At 38.7% G+C, this 26,078-nt stretch overlaps 1 protein-coding gene across 1 annotated transcript in view; it reads left to right on the forward strand.

Annotated features, from left to right (window-relative positions):
- The window catches only part of PCNT (pericentrin), an 82,605-nt gene that overhangs the window by 43,597 nt on the left and 12,930 nt on the right, over positions 1-26,078 (forward strand). The window contains exons 30-46 of the mRNA XM_054381006.1: positions 983-1,126; positions 7,478-7,707; positions 8,135-8,254; positions 8,773-8,793; positions 11,490-11,717; positions 13,471-13,641; positions 13,884-14,036; positions 14,605-14,775; positions 15,043-16,164; positions 16,777-17,298; positions 18,552-18,657; positions 19,349-19,503; positions 21,470-21,667; positions 21,914-22,087; positions 22,729-22,924; positions 23,635-23,848; positions 24,544-24,694. Of these exons, the coding sequence (XP_054236981.1) occupies positions 983-1,126; positions 7,478-7,707; positions 8,135-8,254; positions 8,773-8,793; positions 11,490-11,717; positions 13,471-13,641; positions 13,884-14,036; positions 14,605-14,775; positions 15,043-16,164; positions 16,777-17,298; positions 18,552-18,657; positions 19,349-19,503; positions 21,470-21,667; positions 21,914-22,087; positions 22,729-22,924; positions 23,635-23,848; positions 24,544-24,694 (4,076 nt within the window). The remainder of the gene's footprint in view (positions 1-982; positions 1,127-7,477; positions 7,708-8,134; positions 8,255-8,772; positions 8,794-11,489; positions 11,718-13,470; positions 13,642-13,883; positions 14,037-14,604; positions 14,776-15,042; positions 16,165-16,776; positions 17,299-18,551; positions 18,658-19,348; positions 19,504-21,469; positions 21,668-21,913; positions 22,088-22,728; positions 22,925-23,634; positions 23,849-24,543; positions 24,695-26,078) is intronic.

Below are 26,078 nucleotides of genomic sequence, written 5' to 3' on the forward strand. Positions count from 1 at the left end.
GGACTCTGAATCTAATGTTTTGATCTACTTTCTGGAGATTCTTTGAACCTCAGCCCCCAGAAGCAGTTGTTAGGCTATTCCTTGTGTCGGTGTGAGCTGAAATTCCCCCCCCACCGACAATAACCAGGCTAGCCCAGTCTGGAAGCAAATGAAAAGCTGTATTTACAAAGCAGAATCTACAATCTATGATGAAATGCAATGAATATGTACAAATACACAAAAATTCACAACATTTACAAATATATACAATCAAAAGAAAAGCACAACCAATCTCCCTTTGCTTCCCCCCAAAGGGGACCCTCCCCAAAGGGGCCTCCCTCTCCCAGGAGCTTCCCCCCCCAGACTCCCCTTGGACAGAAAGCAGAGTTAGTTAGAGCAGAAAGTTGTTAACTTAGCTGCCAAGGTCAGTGTGTTATCTTCAGCCAGAAGAGAAGAAGAAAACAGCAGCCAGACAGCCCAGCAACTGCCCCCACTGCCGAACGCAGAATGTGCAGAGTGCCCGCTTTGTTTTGGGTAATAGTTCCTAAACATTTCTATCTATCCAATGGAAGTGTTTAGAACAATCAGTACTTTGCTTTCTTACACCCAATAGTGACTTATTTATACACTCTTTCACTTTCTCTGTTCTGAACTTTGCAAGGAAAAATTAAAAAGACAGTTTCAAACCATCACATTCCTACATTAGGAGGTAATCCAGGGCCATCAAACCTGTTGAGCCTATATCCATTCTGTGTGTTTGGAAACATTTTAAGACGTGGTAGCCTCATAAAATCTGTTGGGATACATTAACTGGTTCATTTTACTCTGTAAGTTACCTCAAAAAGCCTAGCTACTGTCTAAATTTCAGTAGACTTGCACTTCTCCATTTCTATGTCACCTTCCATTTTTGGCAAAAAATTGTTTACTTGAGTTTTCAAGCTGCTTTTCTTTCCAGAGATGAATTTGCCTGTCACTTTATTTGCATTCTGACTTGGCATTGTAGGCATTATTGAAGGCTACGTTACAGAAAAAGCTGCATTAGAAGAGGCCTTGAATCTGAAAGAGGAATCTGAACGTCGCCTGGTTGTGGAGCTGGAGGACATGCGTGAACGCTTCCAGGAGCTAACCCAGGAGCAAGCAATTCTCGGTGAGGAGTGCGCAGAACACTATTGGTGGAAGACAAAATTGTCTCCAGTCAGGACATGCCGCAGTGTGTTTCTCTAACATATCAGCCTTTGGTTTGATGACCCAGTGAGCAGCTCAGTCTGGTATAGAGGTTAGCAGGGTGTTTTGTAAAAGCAGGAAATAAAATACAGCCACTGATTCTTGCTTATAAGGTGATAGTACTGTTAGTGAAGAATACTGCTGAGGTCTCATGCTTAGATGAAAATGGAAAATGTCTGAGAAAATAAGAGGCATATATTAACTACAAGTAGTTGCAACAGATCATTAGAACCTCAATAGCAACTGGTTTTTTGACACTGCAGTTGAAGTGAAGAGATAGAGTTTCAAGGCTTTTGACTGTTTCCAAGAATAAGGTGATAGCTTAAAAATGACAGAAAAAACAAAATACTCTTGGAGGATTGTGGTGTCGATGTGTACTTAGTTTCATACATAAGCTTTTCTCCTGCTCCACAGCCTTATCTTGTCAAAACACAGAACAGTAAGGGTGACTGGAAAGATGTTAATGGTCAAGCTCAAAGTCTATTTAGGTTTTTAAAGGAAAGTACATACACTGAAAAAGCTGAATGAGGTAGCATTGTTGGAAAGAATAAGGTGAGGGCAGGTATTTTCAACTTTATAAAGGGTGACTTGCTGCAAGTCATAGCCAGCCACTGAAATACCAAATGAAACTCAGATAAGCAAGTGTAAATAAGCAATCTATCTGACTTCTTCCCCTACTCCATCACTCCCTCAGTGCTTCAGAATATGTGATCTCATGTAAGCTAACTACAGGAATCACGTGAAAGGAAGTGGAGTAATAAAGGGGAGCCTCGACATTCTGGATGGAGTCTAATACCACTCAATGAATGGAAGCTGGTGCTGTGATAACTCACACTGCACATGAAGGAGCACACATTTTAAGAGTAACAGCAGTGTTTTAATGAAGGCCTTGAATAATCTCAGTGTAATATAACTGGTTTATGTAAGGTGGTTTGTTTTTTTTTATTCACGGAGGAAATTTTAGAGATGTTATATGACTTGCAGTATACAGGAACTCCAGGCTAGGTTATACTGGTTCTTACTGATGAATCTCTGAATCGTTTAAATAGTTTTGGCTTCTTGAATTTGCAGCCTTAATGTCATTCTAGTACTTCTGTGAGTGTCTCTGTATGATCTTCCAGTAGAAATTTTATCATTGGAGATCACTGCATTTCTGCCAAAGCCAATGTTATGCTACCCTTGGCTATGTCACCACAATGCCACCTTCACCTATGTTGCATAGATCTTTGCTGCCTGAGCAGGCTACATAATAGGTAGTTGCAAATAGCGTGTGCTTAGGTCAGAATACAGGCCACAAAGATCAGTTTTCTATGAGATTTCTCCACTGTCAGTACTAGAGGAATGTAAAGACTCTAGGTTTCAGGTTATGGAGCCAAATTCTGTAGGAAGGGTGTATTTGAACACAGTCTAGATGTTGTAATTATCTCTCTAGTTCTTAGAAGTTTCTGTTGTAGAGTCCTGCCTGACTTTCAGCCCTACTGTATCATTCTTCTGCAACTCTTGTGTGCCTCTTGCCTCTCCCCCACCTCATTTTCTTTGATTTAGAAGGAATGGATCACAATGTCCTATTCTTGTCTGTCTGTGTTTTGATTTCTAGGGACGCCTGTTGCTAATGCAGCACAAAAAGAAGGTTCAGGTTTGTTATTATGAGTGTGGGGTTTTTTTCCTGGTCTATTGCTGTAATACTGAGTGATTGAATTGATAGTTTTTGTTTTATTTTAACAAAGAGGAATAGTACTTCATAAATAGACCGAACAAATTACCAGAATGATTAATATCTTGGCAAAAAAATCTTTTGACTTCTGTGATGCATGGAAAAAAAAACAACACAAAATTAAAGCAAAGAATATTTAATTCACTGATCAATATTTAAAGGAAAACAAATAATGTTTCGTGCCATTTGGCTTGAATTGCATTATGCCACTCTTTTTGTGTTTGCTGACTTAATTTTTCTTTTGAGAGGATGGAGTGGGTTGTTAAGCTTGCTGTGAGATTCTAATGATACAGAGTGGGCTGTCAAAATGATAAAATTTATTTAAAGTAAGAAGAAATATTTGAGGTGGTATAAGATGGAGAGCTAAAAAAATACAGCAGGAACTGAAGGAAGTCCTAAGGAGACTAGAGAATGTAAGTGAATGGATAGTTAAATCAGAAAAAAGAAGAGGAAAACAGAATGGTAAGGAAGGCTAGTTGGGAGAGATGAAACTGAAAACAAGCAAGAATGATCTGTAGAGGTCTACACTGTCTTTGGAATTCTAACACTGAAGCAAAATTTGTAGATGCCAGATTGTTTTTTAGATTAGTTCTATGAGCACACATATTTGCAGATGTGCTGTCTTCCATATATATAGTATCTCTTGCTTCTAGACATTTCTTTACCCGTAAACGGCATGAGCTGGATAAATGAAGTCACTCAGGTGAATAAAAAAAAAATCTAGGTAAATTCCAGTTAGAATTAAAAAGCTGCACAGGGCTGTCTTGCCCATTACTCTGTCTTCATTCCTTGTGTCCCTTCAGATCTCCCTCAAACGCTTTTTTTATTGAACATACTTTTTGTAACCACCTCACTGTCCTGAAATTGCTGCTGTCCGCTCAATGAAAGGGAAACATCCCCAGCCATCTGTAGTACTCTTCCTCTCTTATGGAATTGTTTGTATTATATAATAAGTAATAATGATGTTGTTTGGAGTTCATTGATATGATATATTCCTGCAAAAGCTGATGCCTCCTCCATTGTTTGATATGAAGTACTAATCTTAGTAAAACGGCCTTGCTAATCAAATGCACTTAAGAGTGGAGCTTGGCATTTGCTAATTGATGAGCTTGGGAGCAGAAAGGAGTGTGCTGGAGACATTACCAAAATGGGATTGCATGATGCGAGTTAGCATTAATAAAATAGCAGATTTGTCCCCACAAAGAAACAAATCTGTGTTTTAATAGCTCTTTATGTTACTTGAAATTTATTTATACACTTAGGGAATGTGTACTTTAATAAAATTAAAAAAAAAACCTATATTGCTCAAACACATCACATTACTGAGACTGCTGAAGTTTATTACCTGCTGTCTATGAAACGTTTTCAATTCCACATAAAATGTTAGCCTAATTACTTTTTTCCATTAACTTGCATTTCTGTCTGAGGTGACTGTGACTGTTTATTTCAGGTTTATCAGTACTTTGTTCTTCGGAAAGCAATAGTGTTCCTTGTGAAGCTAAAAAGAAGCCATCAATTTGTTCATGACTGTGTTCCTTAGGATATAGAAGGCAAAAATTCCATGCTGGTTTTCACAAAATCAATGGTTCTTTTCTCAAGGGGTCAGTCTATGTATGTGCCCTTGCTGTGGCTGTCCTCCTCTGTGCACCATGCATAAGCAAATACAGAAAGGTGCTATTTTATTCCCATTTCCTAAACACAGCACTTGGTGAAAGATATTCTCTGTTGTGCAGCTGTGGCTGAGATTCAGTCAGCTAGTGGAATTCACACTGTTGTTGGCTTTTTTCTGGGCTGTGTATTTCAGCTTTCTGTACCTTCCTGTATTGCATGCCATGATGGCTCCAAGTAGGTTGTGAGAGAAATTGTTTTTGGGAGTCCTTCATTTACCTGCTTGCATTCTGGCAGAGCCTGAGTTACATCCTCAACATAATGAACATTTAATTAGGAAATTTGGAGCTTAGTTCATGTGATTATTTAGCACTGTGCTATAAAAAATAAGGAGCCTGGCACAGAAATTGCACAGTTATTATTGTGTAGACACCTGGGATATCACCCTTGGTACTTATGAACTTGCAAAATTAAGTGCATGGAGTGAAATGTAGTTGGAACATAGTTTTGGGATAGTACTCAAAGGCAGAAAGCACTTGCCAGGGCTAGAGGTTTTTTAAATAGGTAGTCTGTGTATATCTGCAGCTTTCTCTCATAGTCCATTATTAATCCTGTGATTTGTATTTATCAACCAATAGCAAACTTAAAATGGCTGGCGAAGTCTGGTGCCAGTGTACCCATCTGCAAGGGAGGGCAGGACTTGATATTTCCTAAAGTGACTGAAAAACAATTTACTTACTTTTCCCTTAAGGTGTTGTGTGTACATCAGCACAGTACATCCATGCTGTGCATACAACAAAGAATTCAAGTGACTGATAAGCAATTTTGTGTCCATTTGCTTAGCAAGTCTAACGAGTGGTTAAAGAATGTGGTACAGTTCCACCTGCTCAGTTTTCTTTTGCTCAATTAACCTTTTCAGTTCTATCTTAGAATCATAGAATCATAGGATCAACCAGGCTGTAAGAGACCTCCAAGATGATCCGGTCCAACCTATCAGCCAGCCCTATCTAATCAACTAGACCATGGCACTAAGTGCCTCATCCAGTCTTATCTTGAACATCTCCAGGGATGGCGACTCCACCACCTCCCTGGGCAGCCCATGCCAATGGGTAATCACTCTCTCTGTGACGAACTTCCTCCTCATATCTAGCCCATACCTCCCCTGGCACAACTTGAGACTGTGTCCCCTCATTCTGCTGCTGGTTGCCTGGGAGAAGAGACCGACCCCTACCTGACATGGGTGACTAAATCATAGAATCACAGGACTGCTGTGGACCTTGAGAGCTGGTTTAGTCCATATTTTTGTCCCAAAACAGAATCTGCTTTACTTGCTTCTCTTCATTTCATTTCTCTTCATTTTTCATTTCCAGAGACAGAGACTCCACAGTCCATGTAAACTCTGTTCCGTTGTCCTTACTTCTGTGACATTTTCCCTGATGTTTAGTATAAATGCTCTTGCATTGTTCTAAGCTGGTGACACTTACCCTCTTAAGCATGGACATAAAAATGCTCATGTTTCTTGACTTGTTTTAAAGTGTCTAGAAATCTAATTAAATAATCGTGGATAGTGAAGCACTGGAAAGGATGTTGTCAGGAGGCTGTGGTATCACTTTTGCTTCCGAAGATTTGTAGCAGCAGCTTAAAATGATGTTAAGTCAGAAATCATGTAGATTGAATTGATCATGCTTGGAAAAGTAAATGGTACCATTCTGAGAAGTGAGTTGGATGACCAGTTGAAGCCTTTGTTGGAATTATAAGCTTACCTTTTCCTCTATGACTGAAGGCATTTAGGATGAAGAATTGAAAATTTGAAAAGTAAAATAATGAGCTCTTGCAGGACCTTGCTTTCAAATACCACATAGCCAGACTTTTATTTCCTTGTTCAGGTTACTTAGCTATATTCACATTAAAATAGTTTTGCTCCAAATATATTTCCATTAGAGTCTCCTAAACAGCATATTCAGTGCATCGAACAGTTTGTAGGTATAAATTAGCTCTTGATAAATAATGTTGAGTTATGTACATTTTCATACTTGTGGTATGCAGTCTGTACAGAAAAATGTTCCATCTTTTTCCCAGTTGTTTCTTGCCTTTGTTGTGTCAAAACTGGACTAGTGTTCTGTAAGCATGATGATTTTTCTCTGTGTTTTAATCCATATTCAGCTTCAGAGGAAAAGATTAACTTTGCTTTCTTAGAGCAGCCAGTTTTGGGGGGGAGGGCTGGGCATCTGTGGCCACTGAAAAGATGGACTGGGTGCTAACTCAGTGTAGGGATCAACAGTAGCATCCAGCATGGCAAGAAGCAGAGGAGTAATTGACAGGTTGACCTGAGACTGGGCGTTGGAAGATCTAAGGATGAGAAATCAGGAAGGAAGGGATGGCAAAGATTTAGGATAGAACACCTGGGATGAGGCAATTAGAAGGATGAGAATGAGAGACTGAGTAGCTGACAATGGGATGTGGGGCTTAAATTTAGGGATGGAACACATGTGGAATGGAGTGAACTTGGAGAATTGAGGATCTGCTCTGATTTGGAAAGAGCCTCTGGGGCAAGAAGAATGTGGAACTAGGGTTGAGAGGGCAAGGATCTGGGGAGGGAATCTGAAGGACTCCTGGTCAGGTGAGATGGGTCTCTCTGGAATTGTGAGGTTTTCAGGGGTGACAGTGAAAGCTTTCTATGTGCCCAGAGTATCTCCAACCAGAATCCACTTTGGGATTGAGAACAGATGCCTGTGTCCTTTTTTACTACCTAATACCTGTCTGTACCAGAGATGACTTTCAGAGACACAACAGACAGTCACATATCAGACTTCTCTTACAGACTATCTCAGGACTGTTTTTTTTTTTCTCTTTGGTTTTGATGCTGTCTGAAGTACCTGAATTTACTCTCATCTTAGTTTGATTTTTGTGCCCTGCACTGACAACTGATGCTGGGTTTTGTGTCTTATTCAGGTCTACTCAAGGAAGTAGAATCTTTAGCGAAGGAGAAGTTAGAGCTTCAATGTCAGGCAGAAAAGGACCATTCCAACTTACGCTCTCAGATGAAAGTTTTGGAGGTAGAACTGGAAGAACAGCTGCACAGTAATCAGGACCTGGCTACACAGTTGTTGGAGGTTGCTGAATTAAAACAGCAAATTCAAGTTCTTGAAAAACAACTTAAAAACCAGCGTCAATTCATGGATGTAAGCAAGCTCACTACCACATTTCCATGCTTTTGGAGATGACAGATAACTCCTAGCTTGTGATTGAGACTTGGAAGATGGTTCCTAAAATGGAATACTTTCCTTTTTGTTTGAAATTAAGACATTGATATTTTATTCTTAGAGAAAAAAAAATAGTTTTTTAATTGCCTTTCTGTAGTATTGCTGGATAATTTAAAAGTTTTTATTGTTTGCTTTAATTGTAGTTTGTATGTGCTTTGGAGTAAAAAACAAGTTGTTTTTTTCTTTCCCTGTAATTTTAGCTATGCTTTCAAGATGTTAATTCTTTTTAAGTAAGCATAGTTTCTTCACCACAGAAATAAACCCCATTTTTTTCTTGTACTCAATATTTGAATGAAGTGCAAAATTTCTTTGAAAATATTTTCATTATCTCTGGATGGGTTTACAGGAGCAGGCTATAGAAAGGGAACATGAACGTGATGATTTTCAGCAGGAAATTCAGAAACTGGAAGAACAGTTAAAACTTTCATCAAAATCACAGATTTCAGGAGAGCCCAGAGAGTATACGGTGAGTAAAATCACACTTAGTACCAAAAGGAGTTTGTTTACTGCAATTAAATACCAAAACCTTTATTGTCTTGGGGGGCTGGCTCTTGAAAATGTTGGGGTTCTTAGCTCCACTGTCACCCAAAAATCAGCTTTTTCCCCAGCTGCCTAGACTATGTTTAGGCAGTGAGAGTGTACTGACACTGTTTCTTACGGAGGTGGAAAGAAATATAGTATGTGTATTACAGTAAAGTTTTACAGTGTGTGAGTCTGGTTTAAATTAATTGAGGAGAACAATACAGACACTCTGCTCTACAGAGCACATCTGAGGGTTGACTTCTGGGTTCTAAATGTGGTTAGTTTTTCCAGCTATAATAATTGTAATAATGTTCTTTGTCTGCATGCCTTGTCCAATTGAAGTTTATAAATCAGTCCTTTTTTGGATATTTTCATTTGTTTAATGCTTGGTTTCAAAGATTAACCTTTGCTTTTTGCTTTCTTGGTTTGTTGTTTTTCCCCTCTCCCCCCCACATTATACAGAACTATGAATTGATTCTGCAGGTATGGAAAACAGCATGAACGTCTCTAAATTTTCTTTCCTTTTCCTTTCAAACCTTTCAATTGCTTAGATCTGCTTTAGATTTTTTTCCTGCTCTTGATATGTCAGTGATGCTTCAGCTTGACTTGAAGATAAGGATAGATGGTTCTTAGTGGGGCAGAATTCTTGCAGGGAGTAAAGAACTGCTTTCAGTTTAATCTCCTGTACTTAATTGCTTCATTCCCTTGATTTATTGCTCAAATATATTACAGACAGTGACTTACTTACTTTAGAAGAGCTTTTTGACATGAAAGGAGAAGTTGAGGTTTGGAGTATGAAACAAAGATGGTGGAATTACAGTGATACACTGTGCCTTCAGCTTTTGTTTGTGGCCCTGCTCTTAACAACACTTTAATGCGTGTACTACCTAATTTAATTTCCTTCTGTTCATTTACATACAGTTTATGAAATTGTGCACCTTTGTTATGGAAACAAATCTTGTAGGAATAGCTGAATCTTTGATAGAGTGAAATGTCCATGCTGGAGGGTGCTTGATGGTCATTTACCTTCTGCAACCTCTGATAGGACTTCATTAGCTTTCTTAAGAAGGAGAGTGATTACATTCTGCATCAGTATTTGGCATTAAGATTTTCTGAGTACATCACACATAGCCTGCAAGGTGTTACTTACGCTGTGGCAAGGGTCAGAAAAAGAGTGGCAAAGTTTTGACAACCACATGTCTTGTTGAAGATCTGTTTGTACCCAGAAGGTATAACTCTTTGACGGTTTTGGGCTAAAGGATACATGTCAGGTTATTCAAGATATGTCACACTTAGGATCACAGCTTGCTTTCTATCCAAGATGTGGATATCATGGTTTAGACCCAGCTGGCAGCTGAGCTCCACAGAGCTGCTCACATGGTAACCCCCACCTCATGCCCTGGTGGAATGGAAAAGAAAATCATGAGCAAAATGCAAAGTTCCATAGGTTGAATAAGGAGTGTTCACTAGAATAATACACTGAAGGAGGAATCAACAGAAATAAGAATAATACTAATGAAGTTGTATATGAAGTGAGTGATAGAAAACATGAGCTACTCAGCTGACAACAAAAACCTGCTGCATCTGTCCACATCAGCCCTCTCCTTGTATAGTGGGCATGATGTCAGTATGGTGTGGGATAGCCCATTAGCTGTTTCAGCTGGCTCCTAACTTCTTGTGAGAAAATTAACCCTATCCTAGCCAAACCCAGGACAGTGGTGACAGTTACTAGTGTACTTGTGGCTTAATAAAGAGGAGTATCTGAACAAATTAAGACTAGCTGCAGTAACTTTGCTAGTTCTTTCAGAAAGGGTTAAAACTTAATTTGAGAAAGACACACAAGAAAGATAACTAAGCAAGTGACATTTGTGAGTAGGTTGTGAAGGTGTTTTGTTAGCTATAGGATTGCAGCACTTGGGTTTCTAGCAACCTGGGGTTAAACCCCACTATTTTCATGTCTAAAATGTCATAATTACTGGAATTCTGATGCCATAATTTTATAGCATTAGAAAGTATTAAACTTCTTAAAGACTTTTCTATACTGAAAAGCTTTACTGTAAAGCCTGTGTTATGCATAGCAGTTGATTAATTGCCTGATGAAATGGAAAGACAATAAGAGATCTACCTAATTAAGGAAAGTACCCATGCCTGTAAGCAACTGAAATTTTATTGTTAATCACTTTTGGTATTCTTAACTAGTCTGTGGTACTCTCCACACTTAATAATTTGACTAGCTTAAGTCTATTCTTCTGTACTTTGCTAGAAGGTGTTTTTCTGCTTTAGTATTATCTCTACAGTATTTGAAGACGTAAAGCTCTGTATTATTACAAAGAATTTTTACTGTGTAATACTGTAGTAGAATTTGCATAAATTCAGACATTTATCTTGTAAAATCTGATCTTCCTTGACTGATGAAATTATTTCTTCTCTATCATGTTTCCTGTTGCTTTCCTACCTCAGCTTGCTTTCATTATGCTTAATAACTTATCACTTCCAATCCAGTTTTGTCTGTCACATTTGGTTCTCTCCTGCTTGTGTTACCTACCAGAGCTCCTAGCCTTGCCTTCATGTTAGTTACTGGGATGAACGAGTGACTGTTTTCCTGCAGCTCTCTGCACGATTTGGTCTCAGCAAGCTTAAATACTAAATTTATTCACATTTAAGAGGGTTTATTTGAAAAAAGAGTACCAGTTTAATGTTGACTACTGTGAATCTCTCTGATTTGCAAGGATTTGAGTATGTTATGTTGCATATTTATCTTTAAGTTCTTGGTATATTCCTTTAAAGTGGAGTTCCTTGAGTAACGGAAAAGGGTTCTGAGATTACAGAATCTAATGCTATTGGTAACAATTCATGGAGCGTTTTTTAAATCTTAAACAAAACTCCAACAAACCTCTGAGCCTCGGAATTATATCTTCATCCAGTACTGTGTAAGAAGTACACATATTAAGAGAGAGTAATCAAACGGGTATTTAAGATCTGCTGCATTTGGAAAACAAAATTTTAGAAAGTTACTTTTTCATCCTTTCTGTCCCTATGTAGTTTTACTTTCTTCTGGGATTTTAACACTAGTTTAGTCCACAGCAAAATTCTTCCTCCTTTGCCATGAAATTATTCCTGATTCCAACCGGAAGATTGTTATATTGCCTGATTATCTGTATAATGTGATTTCTGTATAGGTAGAATATTTGCAAGCAGAAATAAAAGAGAAGACAGATGATTACAATAAGGTGTTACTAGAGAAGGAGCAAAAACACCAAGAAGTTACAGCTCGTGATAAAGAGATAGAAAAACTGCTGGCACAGATACGAGAACTGGAGCGCAGCAGTACTGAAGTCTCAAAGACTGTACAGCACTTGGAACAACAACTGGAAAAAATGAAGAAAATGAAAACTGAATTAAAACAAGTAATTAAAAGTACTTATTTAAATGGGAGTGGCATTGTGTGGACAGTATCTTCATGGGGATATCAATAAATATGTTACAGTGTTCTTTGAGTTAAACTGTTGTATTAATGGTGGGCACCACAGCCACAGTTTTAAACAAACTCTGGTTTTACAAATTACAGCCCTACTTAGAGACTGATTTTTGGCAGTTGTCATGTTTACATGGATCAGAGCTGCTCTTCTGCTTCTCTGGAAATTCATGAGAAGATAGTGTTATTGAATGTTAACCATAGAATGATAGAATCATTTCAGTTGGAAAAGACCTTTAAGATCATTGAGTCCAACCATTATCTAATTCTACTAAGTCTAAACCATGTCCCTCAGCATGACATATCTGCGTCTTTTAAACGTCTTCAGGGACGGCGATTCAGCCACCTCCCTGGGGAGCCTATTCCAGTGTTTGAGAACCCTTTCAAGGGAAGAAGTTTCTTCCAATATCCAACCTAAACCTCCCCATGCACCATTTGAGGCCATTTCTTCTCATCCTATCACTTCTCATTAGCGAGATGAGATCAACACCTACTTCACTACAACCTCCTTTCAGGTAGTTCTAGAGGGTGAGAAGGTCTCCCCTCAGCTTCCTCCAGACTAAACAATCACAGATCCCTCAGCCAGTCCTCATAATACCTGCTCTCCAGACCCCCCACCAGCTTTGTTACCCTTCTCTGGACACCTTGCAGCATTTCAGTGTCTTGTAGTGAGGGGCCTACCACCCTGGTTCAGCTTGTCACATTATTTCTGATACAGGCCAGGATGCTGGTGGCCTTCTTGGCCACCTGGGCACACTACTGACTCATGTTCAGTTAGCTGTGAATCAATACCCCCAAGTCTTTCTTGGCCAGGCAGCTTTCCAGCCGCTCTGCCACAAGCCTGTATCATTGCATGGAGTTGTTGTGACCAAAGTGCAGGACCCAGCACTTGGCCTTGTTGAATCTCATACAATTGGCCTTGGCCCATTGATCTAGCCTGTCCAGGTCCTTCAGTAGAGCCTTCCTACCTTCAAGCAGATTAACACTCCCTCCCAGTTTACTGTTGGGGCTCTTCAAATCATCTTAATCAGCAGCTCTTCTTTCTATGTGTCATTCAAGCCAGATCTATTTGCCATAACCTGAACGTTTTAGTACTTCGTTATTACTGCAGATTTAATCACAGTTCAGTGTTAAGAATCACATCCCAGTTAGCAGAAATATTTGTCTTTTACCAAGCGTCTGAGTAACCTTTTCCATCTTCTTTAACTAAATGCTTCTGTTTCCTTCTAGCAATTTTCCTTGGTTAAGTAGTGGTGGTGGATCTGTCAGGTTTGAGGATTTGAGACTGATGTGGTCTAAACTATTTTTTTTATTTTTAGTTTAATTGTTAATTCTGTAAATATTTTCTTCCATTATTTTTAATTTTAAAAATTACTACAGGAACAAGATGTTCAAGTTTCGAAATACATAACACACTGTAATTGTGAAAGTATAATATATCACTCAATGTTAAATTTTCAAAAGTTGTTAAACTTGGATTAGAAAAAGTAAAGGGTAAAAACCTACACAAGCTAAAGACAGTCAGTTGTTTTGAATTCCTGTTTATAGGCCATAGGGTTTGTGTGTGTTTCTTTTTGTGCTGGGGTTTGTCAGGGATGATGAAATATTTTGGCAGGAATCTTCTGGTTAGGTGGGTATGTATATTGGCAACAATTAATTCGAACGTATTAAAAAATATTTTTCAGGATAAAGAGGCATTGCAACAACAACAATACAATAACTTAATTCAGATCTCTGCCCTTCAGTCTAAATTGGATGAAGCACGGCACAAAGTACCAGAAGACAGTGGGTCTGCGCCAGTGCTGAAGGAGCAATTACAGGCAGAGCAGGAAGCACTTCAGACTAAGGAGAGACAGGTAAAAAGGTTTGATAGGGTTTTTTCAATGGCAAACCACTCTTGCAGAACTTCGGTTTCACAGGTGAGGAGCTTCTTACTCTCTTGTTGCAAGTATTTTATTCATGTAGATTAGAACAAGTTTAAATCATAGAACTTTTCAAAGTTACGTGCTCTCAGTGAAAAAGGTGATTGAATGAAGTTTTGTCTTTCCTGCTTGAATAAGAGGACTTTTAACAACCATGCATTTTCTTTGTTTTTTAGATTGAGAGCTTGTTACATCAACTAGAACAATGCAAAGATGATTTGATTAGTAAAGACAAGGAGATATTGCAGCTGAACTTAGAGTTAGAGATGCAAAAAAATCTTAGCACTTCCAGCATCAGCCAGCTTCAGTTAGAGAATGCACACTTGAAGGTAGGTTTCCTTAGCTTTAGTGTGTACCAACTATCACTTCAGATACCTCCTTCCTTGAGTGTTGTGGTCTTCATCTTGTGATGTTATAAACAAATACTTTCTTTCTCTTCTCAGGAGAAAATTGCATTATTGTACAAAGCTAATGCTGGTTAATGTAGATCAACACCCCTCCCCCCCCAATACTCTGGATTCATTTTTATGCTGATACTTTCTGAAGTCATTTGCTTTAAATAAAAAGGTTTTTTTCTAGACCCAGCAGATTATGAACTACAGTGTTGTCACTTAAACTTACTGTCACTTACAGTAAACACTGTAAAATTCCGTTTTATAGCAAATCAGAAAACTGGTTGGTTGTCAGCCTGACAACTGGATTGTCCATCTCTTACCTTGAAATTTGGGAAATGTTGTGGCAATCTCATCCCGTGGTACAAATCTAAACAAAGCACCTGTAGTTGTGTTCTTCAGTTCTTCAACATTACAATAAGGAGGAGAATGTTTAAGTAAGTCCCTGCCATTAGGTTGGGAGAGAAGTCCTTTCTAATGAGACTGGGCTTTTTTTTCTGATCAGGAGGATCTAACAAAACTTTCTGTGAAGCAAAATCAGGACCTGGGTATGAGTGATTCATCAGCTCTGTCACTCCCTCAAGCACTACTTAAAGAAAAGAATCAAGAAATTGATCATTTGAATGAACAGATGAAGAGGCTCCAGCATGAGTTAGAGACTACTCTGGAGAATAAAGTAGGAGTACTTGCTATATGTTCATTGCTTGATTTTCAAGGATGCAAAGTGTACAGAATTATACTGTAAATGAAATCTACTTGATAATTCCCTCAGGAAAGTAGCAAGTGTTATGAATAGCTACCAGCTGAAGTGCACAGTTCTTCCTGTTGTTAAATGTGTGAATTAATGCCTGAGTGATTTGGAAGAAAAATATTGTTTAAACTCTATGTGCAATAGTAATTCTGCATACATACAGTAATACTCAGACCATATCCTTTTGCTTAGGTAGTGGAAGACCAAAAATCTGAAATTGAAGAACTCAGATCACTTGTTGAGCACCTTCGTGGTGACCAGGAAAGGCTGCGCAAAGACAAAGATGAAGAGGTAGAGCAACTCCATGGAGTAATTGAGAAGCTTCAAAAAGAGCTGGCACAATTTGGACCAGTATGTCACGAAGTCAGTGACAACCAAGAAGATCTCTATCAATTTGCATTGGGAAAGCCAGTGGAAAACCTTCAGAATGAGTTGAGGGAGGAACTTGCAGGTTGTCAGGGCGATACTGATCCAAACAGAAGAAATGCATTGCTGCTTTCCAAAGTGAGAGAACTTCAGGAGGAAGTAGAGATTGTCTCAAGTGCTAGAGAAGCTCTGCAGCAGCAACTGGAAGAGAAAGAATCACAGTTCAAAATGGATGTGGAAATTTTGAAGAAAAAATGCCAAAAATTGCGAGAGTCATCAGAGCAGTCTCTTGCAGAGCTAACCTCTTTGAGAATACAGTACAATGCACTCCAGGAGGAGTACAGCCTTTTCCAAACACGTTTCTCTCAGAGAGAGGTTGAAGCAAGGCTGACTTCTTCTCAAATTCAAGAACTTGAAGATACTGTGAGAGAAAGAGAAGCACGTATTCTAGAGAAAGATATGCAAATGAAGACAATGGCAGATCAAAGAGAAGCTGATACAGCCAAGTTGCAGTATTTAACAGAAAAGACAGCAGAGCTCCAAAGCAAGTTGGAAAAGAGAGATGCAAGTCAGGCTCAAGATGTTTGTAGTCTTCAGTTAGAAGTTTCTCGACTTGATTCCCAGGTTCAAGCACTGAAACAGAAAAAAGTAGCTTATGAGAGAGAAATCAATGAACTGCAAGGTAGCGCTGTGAAACTGAAAGATCACATTGAGGCATATGTGAAAGAGCTTGAAGCCTTACGATTGGAAAGAGGTAAACTTACCTCCCAACTGGAGCTGTACAAGCCAAAGGAGCGATGTGATTATGGAGACAACCACCTTTTCAAGCCCTTCAACCAGAGAGAAAGAAAACACGAAGTCCTTCAGAAAGGAATGGAGAAATTGGAAGAACTGGAAGCAAATGCTGATCAGTCATTTAGAGCACCATCTTCCCCTACTGAAAAAAGGGTATGTGATTTAGTTTTTAACAGCATTATCTACTTTTAAAAATAATTCCATTTATATGTGTTCTATAAAGCCTTATAATTTATCCTTTTCAGTGCTGTAAGAAAGGTGAAGATAAATATTGTGGCATAAAAATGGCTGTGGTGAGTTAGTCATGTGCATAACATTGCTGTAAAAACACATTAAAGAAAGGGCAAAATGCTGCACAGACAGGGAGGATGGTGAGGCAAGGAAGAAGGTGTGAGGAAGAGACTACGCTAGAGCAGATATCCACTGCAGGGAAGGAGATGGAGGAATTCGGAATGAAGGAGTGAAATTGAGCCTGGGGAGAAAAGGCTGAGAGGGGGGAATCTGTTTCAGTGTTTGTCTTTTGTTTCTTGCCATTCAACTCTATTCTAAAGGAAATAAATTATTTTTTTCCAGGTCAAGTCTGTTTTGCCAAAGAGAGTAGCTGGCATATCAAATAGAGTAGTGTCTGGTCATTTTTACATAAAACCTGAGAATAATAGATGCAACTATTATATTTGAGAAGCCCTTTTAAAATGTGTGGATTTCAGTTGTAAAATCAATGGTATTTAAATACTTAAAATAATTAATATGTGTATTTCATTGTAGGAAAAAGATGAAATTATGTTTGACTTGACTCACAATATAAATCCAAAAACTCAGGTTAAGAAATCACAAGAAAATATCTTGCCTCAGAAATTAGACATGATCGACAACTCTGAAGAGGAGCAAGATTTGAAAAAGCATTGCCAGCAAATATTGGAAATTCCTCAGATTTCTGAATCTTCAAAAGACAATTTAAAAACAGAGAAAGACACTTCAGAAGACTTCCAGAATTTCGTTGCAAATATGGCTTCATGGGGCTCACCTGAGATTGTGAGAAAGCAAGATCTAAGTGTGGAACTACAACCAGTGCTTCACCTGACACCCTTTTCAGAAGTTGAAAGTACAGATCTTGAAATGATGCACACCAGGTCATCTGGGCAAGAAGACAATTCTGTATTCCTGGGATATTCTAACTTGTATGAAAATGGCAGTGAGGAAGCAGCAGTGGTAGCAGATAGAAAATCCCCAACTTTCTCTGAAAGCACCTACTCTGTTGATGATGACCAAGATATGGAGAAGATTTTGGTAAGTTATATTTCATGTCTGATTCCATTCTAATTAAACAAGACTGCTCAGCTCTGTCCCCTTGAGATCATTGTTAGACCATTACCTGCAAAGAGTGGAAACTTGCATGCCATGACCAGTAGGTCCACTAACATTATGGATGTACAATTCTTAGTTCCTCTTTCACTGCCAGACAGTGCACCAAATTCTGGCCTGTAATAAAATGCTCTTTTTCACTGCTTCTAAAAATTGGAAATAGTCTTCCAAGGCCTAAAATGGAGCAATAAGCTGCTTACAGCAGGCTATGTGTCTATACACTGCTGATGTGGCATCAGTAAAAATATGGGTATTACAGAATCAGAGAATACATCTGGTTAGAAGAGATCTTGATGATCATCCAGTCCAACCTTCAACCCAGCACTGAAGGGTCAACCCTAAACCATGTTCCTAAGCGTCAGGTCTACATGCCACTTGAACACCTTCAGGGATGGTGACTCCACCACTGCCCTGGGCAGACCATTCCAATGTTTGGTCTAACACTTTCAGTGAATAAATATTTCCTCATATCCAGCTTGAATCTGCCCTTGCACATCTTGAACCATTTCCTTTGGTCCTGTCACTTGACACCAAGGAGAAGAGGCTGTCCCACTCTTCTTTCCAGCCTCCCTTCAGGTAGTTGTAGAGAGTGATGAGGTCTCCTCTTGCTCTTGTGCCCTCAGTGTGGGCTTCCAGTCCTGGCACTGTAGCAGTGATGCTGCATGGAAATAACATACGTGTGATAATACTTCAAGTGCAAGTAATTGAGCCAAAATCTGTAAAATCTTTTTGCTGCCGCGGTACTCAATTTACTCTAACAATTCTCCACTTAGGAATATCTTTCATTGACTGTTAGAAGAGACTGGTTCAAAATTGGGTAGGGATTTTTTTAAATGGAAATACATTTTTTTTAATTTGTACCAGTATCATTTCACAGGAAGATGGAAGCCTGAACTTCAGAAAATTGGTCTTTGGTTGTAATATTTGTGCCTTGCTTTTGAAGGACAACTAATTATAAATATATATCTGTTCCTTAAGGAAGGGTGGTGGGTGGGAAATGAGATGGAATGGGCTCTAAAGAGCACCAATGTTGCATTCATTGTGGTACTTACTATCTCTGACACTGTGCTCAAGTAGGCATTCACTAAAATCTGCGCTAGTAACAAAGTTGTTACAAATGCAGAAGGCTCTACAACTGGATTCAGAAACCTAAATTAATGCAAAAAATTATTTCCAAGCAGATGAGAGAAGCTGATAATCTGACTTTGACCCCTTCTGATTTACAAGATGATGCAAGATCAAGAGCATCTGCTGTAGATGTGATGAGTGATGGATACAGCAGCAGTAAGTTTAACTTTGCAGATTACTTTCACCTCTTTGCAGATTACTTTCACCTCTTGTTAACCTCAGTATAAAAATAGTGTAAATGTTTGCTTTCTCCCATTTTCTCCTACTGGAGATTTTTTACTTGAAAACTATGCCTTTATCAGGTGGTCCTTTGTTTAGAAAGACCTGTATATTTGTGCTAGTGGAAGTCTGTTTTTACCTCTTCAGCTTTATATACTGAAAAGGAGGCATGGGGTTTTAGTGAGTCCTCACAGCTACAACACTATCCTTATTTCCCTGATGGTAAAGGCAACTTGCAGTGTTTTTACTTAAGTTAGTTGAGATCATCACAGAGTCATACAAACATTCAGGTTGGAAAAGACACTCAGGATCACCAAGTCCAACTGATAACCCTACTCTACAAGGTTCACCCCTATATCATGTCCTCAAGCACCACATCCAAATGACCTTTAAACATATCCAGGGTTGGCGACTCAGCCACCTCCCTGGCAGCCCATTTCAATGCCTGACCACTCTTTCCATGAAAAAAAATTTCCTAATGCCCAATCTTAACCAACTAACTTCGGCTGGCCTTGCATTCATACTAGCAGAGGAAAAAATGTGGTTGTTCTGCAAGCAGTGATGCTGGTTTCAAGTTATTTTCATCTTTGTAACACTTGTGGGGCTGGCGGGCTCTCTCTTTCTTCAGATACCAGCTCAAATTTGGCAGCTAAACTAAAGAAAGAGCTACAAACATCAGACCACTTAGACACTAGTTTCATGGCTTATCTGCAGTACTGTGGAATGTTTCCAGATATTGTGGAATCAATGAGAGAAAAGGAAATACTTTCACCGCAGCTGAAGGTAATGTATGATTAATATAAGTATAGCAACAAATTAAAACTGAAACAGTGAAAATGAAATGCCAGTATAAAATGGTGTTAGATACTACTTCTACCCAATAAACTGTTCTGTAATGATTTAAACTTGGTTATAGTTTTTAAGTCATTTTTGCCTTCCTCATGTGACAAATTTACTGCCACTTGTCTTGCTCGTACTTGCTACAACTCAAATCAAGTTTTGCTAGGACAGCGCTAGCTATGTTCCAGAATGTGGTGGTACAAGGACCAATTGATCTAACTTAGGGATTTGCCTTGGAGGGTAAGCAGAAAGCTTTTCATAGCAAGCATAGCTAGCTGACATTATGTTCCCCTGTGTATTCTCATCATTCTGATATGATAGAGAGCTGTGGAAACACCAGTGAGAGATGTGGTGGGGTCATTCAGAGTCAGTTCAAGGAGCATGAAGAATATGCAGAAGACTGAGCAGTGATTGCTTATACTAGTCAATAAGGCAAGTTTAAGAAAATACATGCCTGGAGCTCTTTGGTTTAGTTCTGTGGCTGAATGAGCTCTCCAGCACTTCAGGAATTTGCATCTGGAGAAAGAGAGAAATTCTGTGTTCCAAATCATCTCATCTATGAGACTAGTGAGAGTGAGTAAGTGCAGTAGGCTACAGGTCCTGTACCTCGGTATCAGTACAGACTGAGGGATCAGACAGGGCTGAGAGCAGCGGTGGGTGGACATGAGCTGACAATGTGCATCAGAAAGCCAGTTGCATCCTGGGCTGCATCAAAAAGTGTGGCCAGGGGGCTTGGGCTAGATGATCTTTTAAAAGTTCCTTCCAACCCAAACCATTCTATGATTCTGTATCTAAAAAGTTAATAATTTTCAAAGAGCATTATTTCATAAACTTTGTGGAAGGATTTAATTTTATCTTAAGCACAGAGGTTTTATTTACTTTCTGCTATGGCTCATCAGTCTAGACTTCACTGACTGTGAGATCTGAGTGGATATTCCAGGACTGAATGTTGAGTTTGAACACTTTAGTGTCTTTTTCTTGTTGAAAATTATTAAAGGTTTTCATTCTTTAGTGTTGGCTCTTGAAATAATCACTATTTTGATTCCAGTGAAAAAAAAAGCAACTCAAAGCAACTTATTCCAAGAAGTACAAAGGAAAAAAAATTCAAGAGTTAAAGAAAAGTACTCTATGTTGTTGTTGTTAAAGTGAGTAGCAGTGAGGAACAATTCCACATGAAGGTTGGGATATTTCCAATGAGCTGTATGTGGAAGAGGACTTAAATTTCTAGTGACCTTCCTTGAAAAGTGACCAGGAAACATCTGTGCATGATGTAATAGTTTATAAACAGGGAATTTATTTAGAAGAGATTATTTTGCTTAGCAATGTCAAAGGAAACAATTTCTACTGTGTAAATTGTTAAGCATTATATTTTAGGGTATGCTACTTATACGTAATCTGCTAAATTAAGCCAAGGTTGTCTAAATACGTAATTCACTTTTCTAGCATCACTGGGGTTTAGTAACATGGCTTCCGACTTGATAGAATTTAATTTATTCCCAGGAAAGTTAGCTAAATAGTTGAGAAACAGCAAAGATCAAGTACATTTCCTTGACTTAATTGTGTATTAGTGTGCTGATGCACACAGCATTAAGGTGCACTGACAGAGTTTGGCATTTGTACTTGAGCATTGCAAATGCAGCATTTAGGAATATAGTGGCCACTATACCTACCTCAGTTGTTAGGAGATTAAAAATTCTCTGGTAACTCTTGGCTCACACTCTGTGTGTGTACGCTTAGTTTATTAAGCATACCAAATAGCTGGGCAAACCTGTGTGCCTTTGTCTGTATCACAGCCTCAGACAGCTTTCTTGTTTTTGTTGTCTAGTGTTCTCCCATCCCACTCTTACACCATTATCACGCCAATGCCTGTTTCCTAATGTTGTGCATTCCTGGTTTTTTTCCTTCTCAGACTGTGCTGACGATGGTGTATGAGGAAAGCCGCAAAATACTGGCTTTATCAGAACGTCCCTTTGGTTTTAGGGAGCTGAAAAACGTTCATCAGACCAGAGCTGTGATGGAGGGATGGCAGAAGGAGGGCTTAGCATTGCTGGATGCTATACAGTCATTGAAAGACTACCTTAGCAAGGTGGCAGATAGAGCAGACAAGGTATGACAATAAAAATATCCTTGAAAATACACATTTCTTAATGTCTGTAGAAATGTGTATAACTGTTGTGGTGGCACATGTATGCACAAGGATCAAGGGACTCTTTCTGAGATCTGAACAGTTGTCTTCAAACACCTTTGGTCAACTCAGATTATAGCTCTACTCTACAACAGCAATGGTATGAAAAGCAGTGGCTTAGAGATTGAGAGGGATGCCATTTAAAAACCCGTGAATTATTTTTAACAGGAATTTTCAGGTACTGTAGCTGACTGGAGAGGAGAACTTCTGCAAGCAGTACAGAGAGTGTTTGAGAAGGAGAGAAATATGTTGCAAATTGACTTGAAGTCTCACTTCTCCTGTCATGGGTCTGGTGATGACAGTTCATTAGTGGAAAAACTGGAGTATGTCATAAAACAACAAGTAAGAAAACCTTTTAAAAGATTATGCTCATAAATAATGTATTTTATTCTCTCGTTATTTTTTTCCAAGGTTTTCCCAGTTTTTATTAGTTCTGTTGTTAAACATCTTGTGCATTGATCCAGATTATGTGGGATTAGTGGGTTTTTGTAGTCTGTTTTGGTACCATTTTTCTCAGTCATTGTGTATTGCATTACAAAGCTGTGGCAGTTTAGGCTGGGTGCCGCAGTGATAGTGAGAAGGAAATATTTGATAAAAGAGGACTAGGGCAAGAATTTCATCTAGAGCTTCACAGACTTCTCTTGAAAAGGGTATGTATTGAACTGATGCTGAATCTGTTTGGGACTTCTTTACTGATTATATCTACTGTTTAGTTTCATTTTGTAGTAACTATTACACATAAACGATCATTACTATTTGGAAGCTAGTGAAGTGAGGGTTTTTGTTTTTGGTACTGTTGCATTTATTGAAGGACCAGTTTGGTAAGAAATTAATTCCCTTGTGTTGTAGCTGGTCCTCAGAGTTTAGAGGAGCTAGGGGTGCCTTCTTATATAACTTGTACTGCAAGGGTTTCTCTAGGGTTTATCATTGTAGAAAATATGGGAATAACCTTGCAGATTTAATAGGACCTTGTTCATTTTCAGGAGGAACACAGGCAGATGGTTGTAGAGCACCTTTTCTCCTCAGACCGGAATAGCTTGCTCTCTGAAATACAGGACCTCCGAGCTCAGCTACGCATGACACATCTGCAGAACCAAGAGAAGCTACAGCAATTACAGGAAACCCTTACCAATGTGGAAGATCATGGCAGCAAGCAAGAACACCACCTTAGGAGGAAAGGTAGTAATCACCAAGTTCTTGTTACTTACTAAGTCATTTCTTTCCTTTTTTGTGTAGAAAAAAGCAAAAGAGGATTATTTTGCAAAGACTGCTGTACAGTTCTTGAGTTTTACTAATGTACTCAGGTTTCCTGTGATTTTAGCAGAGGAAGAAGTTCTTTCTAATATCACTAGCAGAGGAAAAATCTGTGAAAAGCAACTTTAATACAACCCAAAGCAATAGAACTCAAGGACAACTGTCAAATATTGTACCCATGTAGAAAACCCATCAGGGACAGTAAAATATTCTTGTTGGTTTTCAGGAAATCCTTTATGTGTGTGTGTGTGTGTGTATGTATGTATGTATGTATATATATATATATGTATATATATATATACACACACATATATATATATATATATATGTTTGCTAGTACATCGATGGGTTTGCTTTATGATGTGTAGAATCCAATAGTGACAGGTAACTTACAGTAGCTCTCATAGTCTCACCCAGCTTTCATGTTCTTGCTTTGCCTGGTCTGCTAGCAGTAGAGCTTGCATGTGTTTCTGTCCACTGATTCATCTCATGTTTGAAAAGAAGTGAATATTCCAGACAAGAACACTTCAATACAGATGATTGGTGTTTTACTTTTTCCTCCCAATTTGAGCCAGCGTAATGGCTCATTGCCAAGTTCTCTCTAATACAAATAACATACTGTTTTCTTATCCTAGTTGAATTATTAGAATATAAGCTTCAGCAGGAAAAATCTATCATAAGTGACCTACAAAGCACTATGTCTGAGAAGCAGAAGAGAGCTTCTGAAACATGTGATCTCCTGAATAAAGAAAAAGCATCCCTGAAATCAGAGCTTTATGAGAGTAAGCAAGAGAATGAAAGGCTGCAGAAATCCCTAGAAGAGTTTCAGAGGGAAATAAACCAGTTACGGTGAGAAGTAGATTTTATTATTATTTTATTAATTTTTTAAAAATTATTTCATTTTATTTTATCAACAATTCTGAAAAAGCTTGATACCCATTGGATTAACGAATGGCTTAGCACTTGGAAACACAAGTTGGAAAACTAACTTCTCTCACTTTTCATGGATATTTTAATTTTTCTTTACTAACTGCTCAAATGTATTTATTCTTCAGTTCAGATGTGCACATTTACCTTTTCTGTAGCCTTGGCTCAGAACATTGGAACATGTTGGATGGTTGTTTTAGAAGTGAATAGACTAGATTCTGTAACCCTGATGTACTCACTTCTGCAGCTTTTGTCTTTTGGTTGGTACTTCTGCTTACCTGTCACCTTGTGTAAGTTTTTTTTCTGTTTTCCCCCCCTTATTCCTAGCGTATGCCAATGTTTTTTCTTTCCTTTCACAGGACTACAGTTTTGCTCTGCTAGGATAGACAACTTCTCCCTATATATTAATTGTTGCTAAACAGAGCAATTCCAGCTTTGCTTGCAGAGGGAGGTAAATGTTTTCAGCTGCTAAATATAGCTCTATCTTGAAAACTGCCCCTCTTTAAGAGCTGAGAGCTATCTTGAAGAAACAAACTAATAGACCAACTCACAAAGAGTAGCCCAAAATGTCTGTTCTGTTCTGAACACAGTTAGAAGTGGTGTTTTGAACTCTGCAGGTCTGAATTGGAAAAAAAAGAAAAGGATTTGACAGCTGCACTTGAAGACTTGCGGAGGGAACAACTGAAGGAAACAGAGCTACGAGGTTTGCTTGAAGAACAACAGCTTCAGCATAAGAAAGCAGAAGATGAAAAGACAAAAGCCTTGGAGGTAATGGCCTACATCTCAGTGCTTCATTTCACTTGGTTCATCAAGTTAACTAACAGGCTGGTTTATGCAGTCTTTTTCTATATCCAGTAGTTTTTAACTATTCAAAAAAACCCACCACCACCAAAAACTCAACAAACTTCTACTGAATGTGCATGGTGTTTATGTTGTTTTCCCAGAATTAAAGCTTTCAGCTGCACTCCTTGAACTTCTTTTTTTTTTCTTTCTTTCTTTTTTCTTCTTTTTCATATTCTCTTGGTGTTTTTGGAGCCTTTTAAACAAAGAAATTACACTCAGTAGCCAGTTCACATTTTCACCAGTTTTGTATTGCCCCTTGTTGTGTAAGTGGAGACAGATTCCACAGGCATATATCTGGTTTCTTTGCCCAGTGTGTAAAAATGAATTCACACACAGAGTTGAGAGACTTGTTTTATTCCGGTTTTGCACAGAAAAGGATGCTAGGGGATAATTCACAAAGCTATCACACCTTTTCAGAAATGAGCCAGGTATTATATACAAAATTACAAAAAAGAAGAAACTACAGCAAAGCAAATGACTGGTTAGCCACTGTCACACCTAGCTCTACATACTAAAATAGAAATTTGCCATTCACTTGAATCTCCAGATATCTGTCCTTGTTTGGGAATAGTTTAGCCTACCAAGTTTTGAGATTTTCATTACTGCTTGCACAGCAGGGCATGGTGCTGATGTCTTCTATCTTTTTTTTTTTTAAAGACTGCTCATGCAGGTAAGGCAGGGACCATCTTAGCCAGGGCACAGAGAAAAGTACGTTGCCCCAGCTGTAACTGTGCAGCAGACAAAACCATTCACAGCTTACGTTGCTGGGGTCTTTCATTCTGAAATAGTCCCTTGAAGCCCTGCTATGAAAGCTGATGCCATTTAGCATCTGGCCTGGCTTTCTACAAGATCATAGGAGAGGTAGTGCTGGGAGGGTAAGACAAAAGCCCCTGCTAGGAGGATGGCAATGCTAGTGCTGACTGTGTGCAAGTGCCCCAGGACTGCTCCTTCAGTCACTTCCTTTCCTTCTGAAGAATGGCTGGCTCCCAGAATGGACCTAGAGCTTGGTTATTTTTATCAGCCTCTGTTGTGTGCTTGAAACTGGCTGTAAAATCCAGAGGTTTTACACCTACTCTCTTTACTGCTTAGATTTTTGGTTCTTTTTAAATCAACATGGGTTATTTCTGCTTCACATGTCTCTTATTAAGATGACTGAGAGGTGTAGTGAATAGTGATTTCCTAATGAGAGTCTTACTATTTAGAGAAAAAAAAAGAATATACTGTAACATATTTTAACGTGACAGCCTTTGGTTTTGTTACTCGCTGTCATGTTGCTAACAAGCATGCTTCTAGCACTTGTAGTTAAACT

The sequence above is a fragment of the Indicator indicator genome, chromosome 5 (genome assembly GCF_027791375.1).
Source record: "Indicator indicator isolate 239-I01 chromosome 5, UM_Iind_1.1, whole genome shotgun sequence".
Classification (NCBI taxonomy): domain Eukaryota; kingdom Metazoa; phylum Chordata; class Aves; order Piciformes; family Indicatoridae; genus Indicator; species Indicator indicator.